General features: G+C 40.3%; 1 protein-coding gene across 2 annotated transcripts in view; it reads left to right on the top strand.

The window, feature by feature from the left end:
• grin2ab (glutamate receptor, ionotropic, N-methyl D-aspartate 2A, b) overlaps window positions 1-14,841 on the top strand; it is a 57,827-nt gene that overhangs the window by 21,618 nt on the left and 21,368 nt on the right. The window contains exon 2 of one of the 2 annotated variants that reach the window (XM_027015766.2): window positions 13,577-13,700. The exons of the other annotated variant lie outside the window; for it this stretch is intronic. Within the exon in view, the coding sequence (XP_026871567.2) occupies window positions 13,629-13,700 (72 nt within the window). The 5' untranslated portion in view covers window positions 13,577-13,628. The remainder of the gene's footprint in view (window positions 1-13,576; window positions 13,701-14,841) is intronic. 2 annotated transcript variants of the gene reach the window in all.

Raw genomic sequence — 14,841 nt, 5'->3', positions numbered from 1 at the left:
TGTGTGTGTGTGTGAGAGACAGAGAGTTACGAATGTGTGTTTTAGCAGCAGCAGGGCTTTATTCTAATGGCTAGGCACACACTGTGACACACTGCAAGCCAGCTTCATTGTGATGGTGCGATATGCTTACTGTCACCGTGTCTGAGACAAGTGGAATATGACACTGATCATATTTTAGCTCGAATATATCACAGATGCAGACACACACACACACACACACACACACACACACAACACATACACAAAGCAGTCAGATTTTGATATTCTGTGTGCACAGACTTGCCAATGCGTTATGTGATTTTAAAGGAGAATATTTTATCATGCTGCCTGCCTGTAGCCTAGAAAGTGTCAAATTAATCCATAGTACATATCACAATCACTTTAGAATGTGATTTTAATACAAAAATGTAAATGGCAAGCTTATTTTAAGTCAAAAATACAGTTCAAAGTTTTAAAAAGTGCACAAGCTTAATGTTATTCGTTGGCTCATAACGTTTGTGTTCACTTTCAGTAACCTCAGTGAAGGTTGTGCAGCCTGGTGCGGAGGAGAGTTACTGAGGAAGTGTATGGCAGTCTTTATTTTGCGCTTGACACTGATTACATTTTCAGATGCCTTATGATGATTATATGTACTCTGGCAGCTGAATAATGGATTTAATGTCTAATCCATTCAGAGTATACCCAGTGGGAAAGATCCTTATACAACCCTGAGAAACTTCTGATAATCTGGATAAACTAAATTATTTTCCTCCCATCTCATTTCCAGTCCGTAAGTCTGTTATGAGACACTGGGGTGCTACAGTTCCTGCCCTGGAGGGTGACAATATTTCATATCATAGGGCTTTCCCTCTCTGACAAACCTGGTTCAACATATCAAGAAGTCACCAAGAAGACCTCTGTTAACTACATAAGGTGTGCTGGAACATATAAAACACATGCAATGATGTGGTCCTCCAGGCTGTAGTGGATTCTAGTATTGCCTGCTGTAAAATAAATTGGACATGTAATGAATGAATACGTCTGTTTCACCAGCAGCTCTTTGTAGAACAATTGCTGACATGCTGCCAGCGAATGCCAAATTATCGGTCTTATTTTACTTATAAGATTAGTACCTGTACCGATTTCTGGCATGTCTCTTATATTCCCCAGTGTAGTCTATTAACCTGGTTGACACACTGCCATTACCTGTCAGCGTATGGTAGTGGCTGTCTCCACATGCATTCATACTGATCTCTGTACAGTACTGTGTGTTGCAGTAGCATCATAACATCATAAAAAGCTAGGGTAGTAAAGCATGGTTGCTGACCCCAGAGCTGAGTCACACCAGGGCACTATAATTTTTCAACCACCACTTTCTATAGTCTGTCACTCTGCACTTGAAAAAGAAAAGAAAAAAAAAAAAAAAAACTCACGGGTTGCAAAAAAATCCAGCACACCCAGCAGAGTGCGCTAAATAATATATGATGCCAAGTTTGAATGGAAGGCGAAATTTAGTGAGGACTATTCTCCCAGACCACACTTTGTTATTCCAGTGGTGAATACACACGTGTTTTCACGCAGCACAGATCCGGGTTCTTTAATAAAGCATGTTTAGATCAGACTGCCTTAGTTGGAGCATTGATTTAAGATGCTCATACACTCCAACACACAAAGCCACAAACACACATTTTGATTTTCACCCCTTGAACTTAAATCAGTTTCATTTGACATCATTTCACCAGCTGCGACTGATCTGTGAGGCAGTGCTGACCATGCCATGGTGTGGCAGTAAAACAGATTTTTGATTATGCAGTTCTCAGGTCATCAAAGTCCTCCATCAAACTTTGTAGAGCAGACTTTAGGCATTAACCACATGAGCGTGAGCATGCAAGAGACAGAGTGCAAAGGCACCAAGCCATCCATAGAGAGCGTGTGTTAAAGCAGAGAGCCATCCAGTTTCCATTAGTCTCGCTGTCAGAAGTGTGTGTTTGTGTGTACATGTGGGCGTGTGTGTGTATGTGTGTGTGTGTGTGTGTAAGTTTAGTGTTTTATTCATGAGTTACCTCTAGCAGCTATGCTCTCCATCAACATTTGTATGATGCAGTCAGGATAAAACACACACACACACACACACAAAGTTGAAGTTAACCAAAAAGTTAAAGTTAGCCAATATGATGATGCATAATTAGGTTCTGGATGAGCAGTTCATACTTCACAGTTTTTCTTCTCACTTGTTAACTTCATGCAATTCTAAGAGAAGACTTCCATCTTCCATGATAGCTACCAAGAGGTAGGTAAGAACCAAGAGGTAGAGATTTTCGCAGTAAATATGAATTGCAGTGTATGAAAAATCACACAGCACCAAAAGTTAAGAACTAGAACGAATTTTACATTTTCTTTGCTTAGCATTCAGGGAAGGTGCCAAAGACGAACATTGTATGCAAAAGTCCTGATATTAGGTCTGATGCAACAGTACGGATTCTATGGCATTTGAGCAAGATCAAAGAGAAGTGTTGCTGAGTCTGTTACTCTGGTTACCGAGGCTGTCATGCTAAAGCATATAGTGCTTAACCCTCAGTAGCAGACGGTACAGAGCATGAAGCTACTATAGATATAAGCGTTGAAAGGTTTGCCGCTTCTAAGTAGTTATAGGTTTTAGTGTACATGCCAAACATTAGTGATTCATTAATATGTCACAACGTCCATACAAAATCGGTAGAAATACCATTTCATATTGATGTTTCACATTGTAAGACTGACACGGCATAATCCAAGCAGATAAGGAGATTTCTAAAGAGGAATTACATGAGGATATTGTGCTGGAGGTAAAGTAAAGCTGATCTTTTTTTTTTGCACAGTTTAGTAATCACTTGGGTTGACCTTGGCAGAATGTGGGTGTGTATATTAAAACATCTGAAAAAGAACAGTACAGCATGAGAGAGAGAGAGAGAGAAAGAGAGAAAGAGAGAAAGAGAGAGAGAGAGAGAGAGAGAGAGAGAGCTCGAGAGCTCAATGCAGAAACAGAGAGAAAGAGCACATCACTTTGATGATGAAGGACTTTAAAAGATTTTAGCTCACAGGACACTGGGCGACCGCTAGTCAAAGAAAGTCACTTGGCCAGAGTCCAGGTTTAAAAGATCAAACAAAAAAGAGGGAAGTGAAAGGGAGAGAGTGGAGTGAGAAGGCAAACAAGGGAGGAAGGGAAGACGCAGGATGGAGAGAGAGAGAGAGAGAACATGGATCCCGTGGCTGCTCTAGCCTATTATCTAGCTCCTGTTTCTTTGATTTGAAAACAGACGGGGGATCCACACACCCCTTTCCTTCATCCCCTCTTGTCTCTCTGACTGAGTGTCATCTTCTCCAACATGTGCGAGGGAGTCACATTATGAGCTTATTTTCTCTCTCTCTCTCTCTCTCTCTCTCTCTCTCTCTCTCTCTCCGTGCGCATACGCATGCCGCTTTTTTTTTTCTTCTCCCTGTGGCGTGGCACAAACACCTGCAGCCGGACTTCAAACCCAATGATATTCAGCAGAGACAGTGACAGAAAGATGGGAACAGGGACCAGAACAAGCCCCGGCCTGATTAGCCGGGCTCTGTGCTTTGGAGGCGTTCCGCTCACGTGGCAGCGATGGGTTTGCATATCTCTGTGGGCCTGTGGGCATTATCCATCGACCACAGCATCATCTTCATGCAGGCATAAATTCGCAGGTCGGCAAGGCATTTGCAATCACTTAGCCACACCCTGGTTCATGCAAGCAAAAGGCCCGAGCGTACTGGATGTGCTCTGAAAGCAAATTAAGACGTTAATCTCTAATGCGCCAGCACGGCAGGGTTAATTTATGAAGCACGTATGATGTTTTTTTTTTTTCCAAAATGTATCATCTTGATTGCAAATCTAGAGCACAGAAGATCTGAACCTCCATGTATGTTCTACACATGCTGTGTAGAATCAGTGTAGAGAAAACCAAGAGAACACTCTGATGGGAGGTTTTAATGAGGCCACGTTAATAGTAATCCTAAACTGCACTGCAAACCACCAAACAGACATAGTATTCGGCCTGTCTTCAAAAAGAACATACTGACTTTTATGTGGGTTGAAGGCTTCCATTTGGCTTTCTCAAAAGGAAAATCTTGTCCATATGAAGGAAGACACTCAAAGCCAACTCCTACAACCATATACGTTCTTCATTACTGTCACCACAACATTACATTGCAAGAAACTGAATCATACTGGCATCAGGTCATGCAGGCAAAATCTCAATGGATGAAGTTTAAAAAAAAAAGTTAGGCTGCATGGCCTGGCGAGCAAGCAGTTAGGATTGCCGTTGAGAAGAGTAAGTTTAATATGGATCAGTAGTTTCATCTTCCATCACTGTTCTTGTTTACTGTGCTTCTTGTATGTGATATGTAGGGGAGTAAAAGGTGAGCAGTTTCATTGAATATTTCAAGTGATTCCTCAGTACTCTATAACCATGGTCATTACACCGTGAAGGTTTTCCAGCTTGTGGCAATGAAAAATTCATAGAATTGTAATGAGTGAGAAGGACATCTGTGGAATCCATATGAATGAAGTTGCAGGAACAGGCATTGTTAAACCTGACCTTTGCCCTAACCTTAACCATTGTAACTTTCCATACTTCACGACAGCGGGGTTTGTTTTTCATAAGCACAGCCTCGGCAAAGAAATTAGGAGCAGTCTTGAAAATGTCAGCAGCAGTAAGACAGATGACGTATGAGTCCTTCGGACGTACAGCTTCCTGGTTAACTGGTACTTTTTTCTGTTCTTTTTTTAGAAAACTAGAAACCAGCCTGATAGCAAACAAAGAACTAGTTATTGATGTTTTAGCTGGGCTATGTAAAGCTGGTCTCTAGGCAACAGAAAACATTCCTTCTGTCATGTTACTATTAAGATGCAGAGATGTTTATTCCTGGCACATACACTTTGCTGATATATTTGAATTTTGCATGTTGATTTTTGCATGTCAACTTAAGTAGTTTGCGTGTCTTCTATGTATATATGCATGTATCTCTCAGGGTCAAATGAATATTACACAACACAACTGTGTTTCCAAGCTTACACTCTCGCTGTCTCGGATCGGCACCATTTTGACAGTAGCTGGTGGATGATACATTGGCCTAAGGGGGTAACACAAGGCAAAATCGCAAAAAAAAAATAAGTCCACAGTGGTTCTCACAGGATAAAAGTATTAAAAACTAACAGCGCCTTCTCTCAGTGAACATGCTACTTTTCTCACCCACCCCGCAGTGCTCCTGTTCTCTGTTCTGAACCCAGTTTAGACTGGATCTGCATTGGGCTACCTGGCACGTCAAACATTCACAGGCACAGTGTTATTTTCTGGTTCATTTCCTGGTTCGTAGCTACAGGAGACCCACCACCAGCTGTCCTCCAAACCACCCAAAGGTGTAGCAGCTGTGATACTTGAAGGCTGAAATTTGAAGCTACCTTAACATTCCTTTATCTGCACAGGTGGGAGACACAAACCTTGGAACAATGTACATACAAACAGTTTTCCATGGAATGTGTCTATAAGGGAAAAACATTCTTTTTTGGAATGCACCACTAAGCTGGTGGCCCCTGGCTGGGCTGCTGGCTGTCTGCTAATTGGCTCAGAACCTAGTTAAACGAATCGACCAAAATGCAGAGCAATTATCAGTGGTAAAGTGCCACTGGGCTGAAAAGAGTCTTTATAACCAGCTGAAGGAAATGTTTGTGTATATATAGTGACAAACATATAAATAAAGTAATATAAAAAGTAAACTGAAAATGATTTAGTAGTATCTTTGCAATATTACAAAATTGCTTTTAACCCATGGGTATGACGCTATTCATTTATTCAAGTAAAATATGTAAAATCTAAAAATATTTAGAATGTATATAGCCAGTAATTAGCATGTCCTAATTATCAAAAGTGAGCAGAGGTGTCATGTCATGATTTGGATGACCTGGATGATTTCACTATTTCTACTTGCTGGCTTGAGCAAATGAACAAATCCAGCAGAAAGCCAGAGGAGGACTTTTACTTTCTCATCTTGAACTCTCTGCTCCTGACACCTGAACGATGACTAATACTCCTTCAATACAGCACAAACAATACAACAGGCTTGACACTAAAGTCAAAGCAATTCCTTGACAGTACCCTGGCATTTGTCTGTATAATAACATTGGTTTTCTTCCCTTCAGCATTTCTGATCGTGGCCCCTTGCATAGCCAGCAGTCGTCAGTCACCTCCAGCGAGCCCACTTCTTCAAAACAGGGAGATATTGCTGATACCTTTATTTCAAACAAAACAGTTGATATGCTTGGTCCAGCCCAAAGCAGAAAATGATACACTGTTGGTTTTTAATCCTGGTTCGCTTAGTGTTAACACTGACATATTTACCACCAAAGCAAAAGATGAAAACCGAAGTCATATGGATATGTCACATCCTGATTGAACAGCTTTTATGATGCATGTTTTGCAACAATAACAACGATAATGCCAACTGAACTAGAACGCTGCTCAATGCTGGGCCAAATGTGCTTGTTGGGTTTGTAGTTATGAAAACTCAGGAACAGCTGGCAAAACAATGCAAGGAATCCCTCCACAGAAGGAAGTGCATTTTTGAATACTTGGGCATTTTTTTCATTTGCTCTAACAAACCATGCTAACAGACCAAGCAGCATGTTTGCCTCTCAGCACTAGGGTCTTGGGTTTGTGTCCCTATGTGGGTGGAGATTCCATGTTAATCCCTGTGCCTGCATGGATTTCCTTTGGGGTCTTGAGTTTCCTCCCACTGTCCAAAAACATGGAGGTTATGTAAAAAATGGCTACCCTAAAGTGTGTGTGTCCATGTGTATGTCCAGTGATGCATGAGTGGTGCACTGGGCGTTATCTTCTCTCCCCATTGTGTGCCCAATACTGTCCCGCAGGGGGCCGTGGTTTCTGCTTTGCTGTGTGCACTTGCTTTCTGATTCTCACTGGTGTGTTGATTGAAGTGTCCATGGGTTCTGAGAACAACGCAATATACTGTGGTCTGAAAAAGTGTTTGCCCCCTTCCTGATTTTTTTTTTGCATGTTTGTCACACTTAAATGTTTCAGATCAAACAAATTTAAATATTAGACAAAGATAACAAGTAAACACAAAATGCAGTTTAAATGAAAGTTTATTATTAAGGGGAAAAAAAAATCCAAACCTACATGGCCCTGTGTGAAAAAGTGATTGCCCCTTAAACCAAATAACTGGTTGGGCCACCCTTAACAGCAACAACTGCAATCAAGCATTTGCGATAATTGACAGTGTTTGTGGAGGAATTATGGCCCACTCATCTTTGCAGAAGTGTTGTAATTTTGCCACATTGGAGGGTTTGCAAGCATGAACTGCCTTTTTAAGGTCATGCCACAGCATCTCACTCGGATTCAGGTCAGGACTTTGACTAGGCCACTCAAGTCTACATTTTGTTTCTTACGCCATGCAGAGGTGGACTTTCTGGTGTTTTGGATTATTGTCCTGCTGCAGAACCCAAGTGCGCTTCAGCTTGAGGTCACGAAGAGATGGCTAGACATTCTCCTTCAGGATTTTTTTGGTAGACAGCAGGATTCATGGTTCTATTTACCACAGCAAGTCTTCCAGGTCCTGAAGCAGCAAAACAGCCCATTACACTACCACCACCATATTTTATTGTTGGTATGATGTTCTGTTTCTGAAATGCTGTGTTACTTTTACACCAGATGTAATGGAACATACACCTTCCAAAAAGTTGAACTTTTGTCTCATCAGTCCACAGAGTATTTTCCCAAAAGTCTTGGGGATCATCAAGATTTTTTCTGGCAAAACTGAGACGAGTCTTTATGTTCTTTTTGCTCAGCAGTGGCTTTCGTCTTGGAACTCTGCCATGCATGCCATTTTTGCCCAGTCTCTTTCTTATGGTGGAGTCATGAACACCCACCTTAACTGAGGCAAGTGAGGCCTGCAGTTATTTGGATGTTGTTGTTTCGTGACCTCTTGGATGAGTCACCACTGTGCTCTTGGGGTAATTTTGGCTGGCCAGCCACTCCTAGGAAGGTTCACCACTGATCCTTGTTTTCATCATTTGTGGATAAGGGCTCTTACTGTGGTTCGCTGGAGTCCCAAAGCTTTAAGAAATGGCTTTATAACCTTTTCCAGCATAATGTCTGGCTTTTGAAGATCTTTTGGTCTACTTCACTTTGTCACGCAGGTCCTATTTAAGTGATTTCTTGATTGAGAACAGGTGTGGCAGTAATCAGGCCTGGGTATGGCTAGAGAAAATGAACTCAGCTTTCCAAAGATGCGATAAACCACAGATTATTTCTGTTTTAACAGGGGGACAAGTACTTTTTCATACAGGGCCATGTAGCTTTGGATTTTTTCCCCCTAAATAATAAAAACCTTCATTTAAAAACTGCATTTTGTGTTTACGTGTGTTATCTTTGTCTAATATTTAAATTTGTTTGATGATCTGAAACATTTAGGTGTGACACATGCAAAAAATAAGATATCAGAAGGGGGGCAAACACTTTTTCACACCATGGTAAGTGTAATTTCATTCATCAATCACATCAGGGTTTGTTTTAATTGCCCCAAAGCTACCAGTTCTGAACATACCCTTATTGAGACTCAGGAGGAACAGGAAAATGAAAAAAGTTGCTGCTTCAGAAATGATGTTGGAAGAGGGCAGCTATCCTGCGTAACTCTTAGAAGTAGCCAAATGCAAACAGTTGCAACCAGGAGGTTGTGTCACAAATAGTCGGCAAAGCGAATTGAATAAATACTTTGTTGCCTACAAACAAATCTGTTTCCATTATAGAGCTTTTGCAAACCAGTCCCCACTGCACACATGCCATTTCCACTGCACACATGCCACTTCCATTGATTTTATGTAGAAGCTAAACTCAAACAAAGGAGAATAGAGAGAGCATATTGCATGAATACACACATCATGTACATATTCGCTTGTGCACCTACTCTGTGATAGTAACACATACAATAGCTATGAAAAGCCAGCTGAAAATCATATCAGACTGCATGTTCTTTTTCTGGTGATTTCACATCGACTTCTTGGATCAAACCTATTTCAGTAAAGGGCATGACGGAACGTAACTTCAAGTGCTGACTGAGCTATGCTTCCTGGTATCCAGCAACAGACAGTGCTTTGAGCTCAGCAGGGAATCAGCCATAGTTACATTTACATTTACAGAATTTAGCACTCTTGTTCAGAGCAACTTAAAATAGAGCTTTGTTGTCTCTGTGGAGGAAAGCCTTATTCTAGTATATATGGCCAAAGCCAAAGGGTTCCATGAAGCTAGCGCACTGTCAGAAAAAAATATGTTAAAAGACAATATACACAACATTGTTTTTTAATGTATATATGTAAAACAGTATGTGAAGATTGGGTGATTTATTAAGTGCCTTGAAGTGACTAGGGATCATTTAATTGCTATTCAGTGGTATTTAAGAGGTATTCATCACCAGACCTTGAATCCAAAATCCAGTCATGTGTTTTGTAATTGCTGGTAGTTAATTTATGTCACAGTGCACAGATATTCCTATCATAGCCCTCGAGGTCCTGCGGTATACTACAGTTAGAGTCACCCTACATTTCCAACAAAATGGTCAATCGGTGATATGAACTGTTCAGTAAACTACCAGTGAATATAAAATCCAGGATCAGGAAGTGAATTTAAGGTACATAATAATAATAATAATAATAGCAAGAAATTAAATTTATATTGTATTTTTTTTTAACTCAAAGCACTACAAACTGAGAACAGAAAGAAAACAACAAAATATCAAACATTGACAAAGGCCAAACTAAAAAAATGAGTTTTTAGTAACTTTTCCAAACAATCCAAAGGAATATCATTTTTAATAGGGTTAGGCAGAGCATGCCATAATCGAAGTGCTCTACATGAAAAAGCTCTCTTGCCCGTGGATTTACGTTTATAAGGAGGCTGCTATAGACTGAGAGAACTAACAGAGTGTAAAGATCGAGAAGGAGTATAAGGTTATCAGGTCACAGAGATAAACAGGGCCTAAACCATGAAGAGCTTTATATGTTAAAATAAATGTTTAAAAATCAATACAAGCATGCACAGGGAGCCAGCGTAGCAGTACAGGAGTAATGTGAGCACAAGATGAAGTGTGAGGGAGAACTTTGGCAGCACAATTTTGCACATACTGAAGCCTCTGGAGAGATTTAGTAGGTAGTCCAGCAAAAGGAACCTTACAATAGTCTTACAACCAGCAAGAAACAAATTTCTGAGCATCAAAAGGTGAAAGACAAGGCCTATGCTTGGAAGTATTTATAAGAGATTTTGGTAGTTATCGATGTGAGTGTCAAATGTCGGCTATTAAATATGACACTTAGGTTACAGACTCCTGTATAATTTCAAACCTGAGTAAAATTGCTAGATTTAAAGATAGATGACAAAGAAAGAATCTGTCTTAAAATAATTTAGCTGAAGAAAATTCAGGTTGCATCCAGGTTTTTATTTGATGTCAGAAATTAGAACACAAGCAAAGGCCAAGTTGCTCTTAGAACTGGAATATGTTTGGGTGTCATCAGCATAAAGATGAAAGCTCACGCCAAATTTCCTAATTATCTGCCCCAAAGTTAACATATAAATATTAAACAGTAACGGCCCTAGGATAGATCCTTGAGGGATGCCTTGGCAAACCAGTACAGTATGAGATTTATTACTACCTAACATTATCCCATTATTCCATACAGTATAACAGAAGCGTGTGACAAACTGTGTCAAAGGCAGCACCGAAGTCCATCAGAATACGTTGTTAAGAAACCCTTAGTCTGTTGACACAAGAGGGTTATTCACAACCCTCTGCATGGCAGCATGGTAGTGTTGTGCCCAATTCAGAAACCAGATTCAAGAAATACTGTATACCGTGTCCGATGTTTTAAAGTAGGCCTGAAACACCACAAGAATGAATAAAAGTATTCATTACAAGACAAAGAGCCGGCAGACATTTTTTGTAGAAATGAGAGGGTCAAGTGTGTGAGTAGTAGACTTTATGTTACTAATCAGCTTGGAGACATGCCGCACAGTTACTGAAGTAAAACATGTAAAAGACACTGATGAACATGCAAGACTGATGTCAACTGGGTCAGAAAGAGGAGCAGCGTGAAGAGAAGCTACACTGTTCAGTAGTCGCGTAGTCAGAGACATTAATAGAAGTACGTCATTCATTAATCATGCTGAATAACTTCAGGATGTAGGATTACCCAAACCATCATTAGCTGAATGAGAAGATGAAGATGCCTTTGCGGATGGCAAGGCTTATTGTAGTCCGGATGCTGGTCATATTGTTTATGTACACTGAGGCCAGATGTCCTATAGTCACTTGAGTTTCCTGCCCTTTGCTTTAAGTGAGAGGAGTTCTGCACAATACCAGAAAGAGGACTTTTTAAAAGAGACAGTACAGTTTTTAAGGGGGCAAACTGGTCTAGCAAACATGTATTATATTTATTTACTGAGACAGTGATTAGTCCAGTAACATATTAAGAAAGCTTTCATAATCTATATATTTAAGATTTTTGTAATTAATCTCTCACTGTAAAGATTCTGCTGGCCCGAGTGCCGAAGGGCGTGGAGCAGGACGCACAGACTCCCTCGATAATGTGATACATTTATTAACATAACATACGAATAACGGTGGCACTCACAACATTAACGACAGGCATGGTGAACATATTTAACTAAACACAGACTACAATAACATTTAACAATGACTACATACGTGTGTAAACATACAGTAGCAGACTAACAATAACCAACACAATACACACACTAACAGAGGTTTAGACAAAGAAACACAAGACGTTAAACCCCGTGCAGGTGCATGCAATCATGATGGGCATGGCTACACATGGGGTGAAACCCCCTGCACACGGCAGGCCGTACCACGTGGCTTGTGGGGGAGAGAGCGTCCCGTAACACTCACTAAGAACAGAGGAGATAAATGTATTTAAATGAAATGTGAGGAGATTATGATAAGAAAAACACATGTAGTTACCTTCTAGATTTTCATTACAAATCTCAGACGTGCAGACCAAATCCAAAACTATGACCTCATTTATGAGTAGTAAATGTAACCTGTTAAGTAAAGTTTCGAAAGACGATCCACTTAACATGCTGCAAAATGACATGGGGGATCATTAACAATGATCTTACTGCTCCTTAGTACTAACAATGAGCTTTCTTACTGAAAACATATGTAATTTCATCATTCTGCACTAAATCTACATAAAACAAGCAAATTAAGTTCAAAAATACTGATTTGAGCTATTGTGTTTCAGCACAAGTATCCAAAATATGATAAGCTTTTGTCCTCAGATTTTCTTTGGTTGCCTACAGTTGGGAATTAAAGCTATTCAGGTTTAACAGTCTGAGCAATAGGAGGGAGCAGGTGTGGCAATGTGCAGTTACTGCTCACCAGTGCATTCACAGCAAAAGGTCTGGAGTCATATATGTATAAGAGTTTCTGTTTAGTTTCTTTTTAAAATGCATTATGGTCCTCCTACCGGTTCACCTTAATTTGATATATACACATCTTACACTAAATAACTGAATTTGTAATATCAACCACAGTGAGGAGCTAATATAATTTCAGGAAGAAGTACACATAATGGTCCTTCCCACATTTTTGTAATTTTGTTTAGGCATTGTGTGTGGTGTAAGGTGTTTGACTCTGACAGGGTTTTTACGTTGCTGTAGTACAGCAGCACTCCTGCGTATGGGCAGACTTCTGCTCCAGTGAGACAGAGGAAGTATGTTCCACATAGCAGCTCCCTGCCGCGCGGCCAGCGGTGCAGGCAGGGCACCTTGTCAGGAGTCAGAGTTGAGTCAGAGTTGAGATTCCTATCACCAGCAGTGAAGCCAGAGATTGAGTCAAAGGAATCTACGGCAGAGGGCTGAAGTTGATTGGACAGTGATGTTGTTTTTGTCAATTTAGGCTCACTTCAGGACATTGGATTTGAAGTGAGGCACTGACAATGAATGTCAGTTTTAATTTGAATGCATTTGCATCTGTGTAGGGTGAGTCATATGGAATTCACCCATATGCAAAACGTCTATGAAAGCTATATATGAATCACATATGTTAATACCTCAAAAATAAACATGTTTGCATTTACGTGTCGTTATCAAAATTATAACAGTTGTTTAACATAATTAGTGCACCATGTAAAAATTATATATATATATATATATATATATATATATATATATATATATATATATATATATATATATATATTCTAGGTTTATATAAAATAAGTCAAATACAATGTTGAGGGTGTGTGAAATTATGTGCATATTAAACATGTTAATGTATAAGAAAGGGACCATTATCATGTAAAGCCTAACAGGTTTTTAATAATCAACAGATGTCATGATCATATATGATTTTTACAGAGCTTCTGCATTTGTTCACAGCCCTTTTTATGCACATCTATACCCCCTCCACCTCCTAACCCCCCTCCCCTACAATCTCAGGAAGCCAAAGGTAATTGAACAAATTAACATAATTAAAAATTGACATGTTTTGTACTTGGTTGCAGCTCCCTTGAAGCTGATGACCGCCTGAAGTCTGTGACCCATAGTCATCACCAGATGTTGTGTATTTTCTCTGGTAACACTCTCAGGCCTCTTGCACAGGCATTTTCCCTGGTAACATTTTCCCTGGTAAGAGTGGGCCTTGTCGATCAGACATGTTGTGTGTGCGCGCGTGCGTACGTGCGTGTGCGTGCGTGCGTGCGTGTGCGTGCGTGTGCGTGCGTGTGCGTGTGTGTGTGTGTGTGTGCACGCATGCATGCGAGTGAGTGTATGCATGTGTGTTTACAGTGTGTGCATGACAGTATGAGAGTGTTGTAAGCATGTCCTCTAATCCAGTTCACTGTGCAGCCTCTCAAAATCTGAAATGCAGCGTGCACGATACACAACGGGACCAGTGGCAGAAACCATGGAGCCCAATTAGCGTGTCCCACCGATTTATTAACTACCTGCTGCAGTGGCTGGATTCCGTCTCAGCTCTTGCGATGATCGCCTGCTGGGGACATGCGCAGATGTCAGGCCTGTAGCACAGGCATTTAAATGGTCAGCTAAATGAGGTTGTGGTTGAATGACTGACGTAGCCAGGCAAGATCAGTCTGCTGTTTATCCCTGAAAATCTCCATAGACACCTTTATTAAGCATTATGCTTTGGACCGTTGTGATTGTGCAAGGATACCTGCCGTCTTTTGGTCTTTGAAACATTTGATAAGCATTTCAGATAAAGTGCATCATCAAAACAGACAATGATACTGTGTATCAGGTAATGTGGTCACAAGCTGTTTATTTATTTCTCTCTACAATGTTACACTGCATTGACGTATGCAGACATTTTTGTTTTCACTGTTAATTTTTGCAAACTGTAACCTGGCTTTTAAAAAGGTGGTAATTCCTATATGGTTCAATTGAATTATAGCTTCTGAATGTCTACTTATACATCCCTTGTTTCATTTCAAATCCAATGTGCTAGAATACAGTACCAAAACAGCAAGATGCATACAGATGTAAAACAAAAGGCAAAAATTGTAAGGTTCTGTGAATACAACATTGTGTAAAATTTGTTGCTGTTTGAAGAGGATTGAGACATAACAGATACAGCATCTCTGTATGGACATCTCTGTATGTGCTATACACCTAAAGATTTCACATATTTCTGTCAGGGGCCAAATGTCACGTCCTGGTGGCAATGTAATGGTGGCAGGGGGAATAAACACAGGTTCAGTTCAGACAACAGAGCTGATATTAAACTACTGGATAAGCTCTAAACTAGCTCCAA

This window comes from Electrophorus electricus, chromosome 16 (genome assembly GCF_013358815.1).
Source record: "Electrophorus electricus isolate fEleEle1 chromosome 16, fEleEle1.pri, whole genome shotgun sequence".
NCBI classification, from domain to species: Eukaryota; Metazoa; Chordata; class Actinopteri; order Gymnotiformes; family Gymnotidae; genus Electrophorus; species Electrophorus electricus.
Note: the sequence above shows the minus strand (reverse complement) of the source record. Positions and strands in the feature narration are given on the sequence as shown.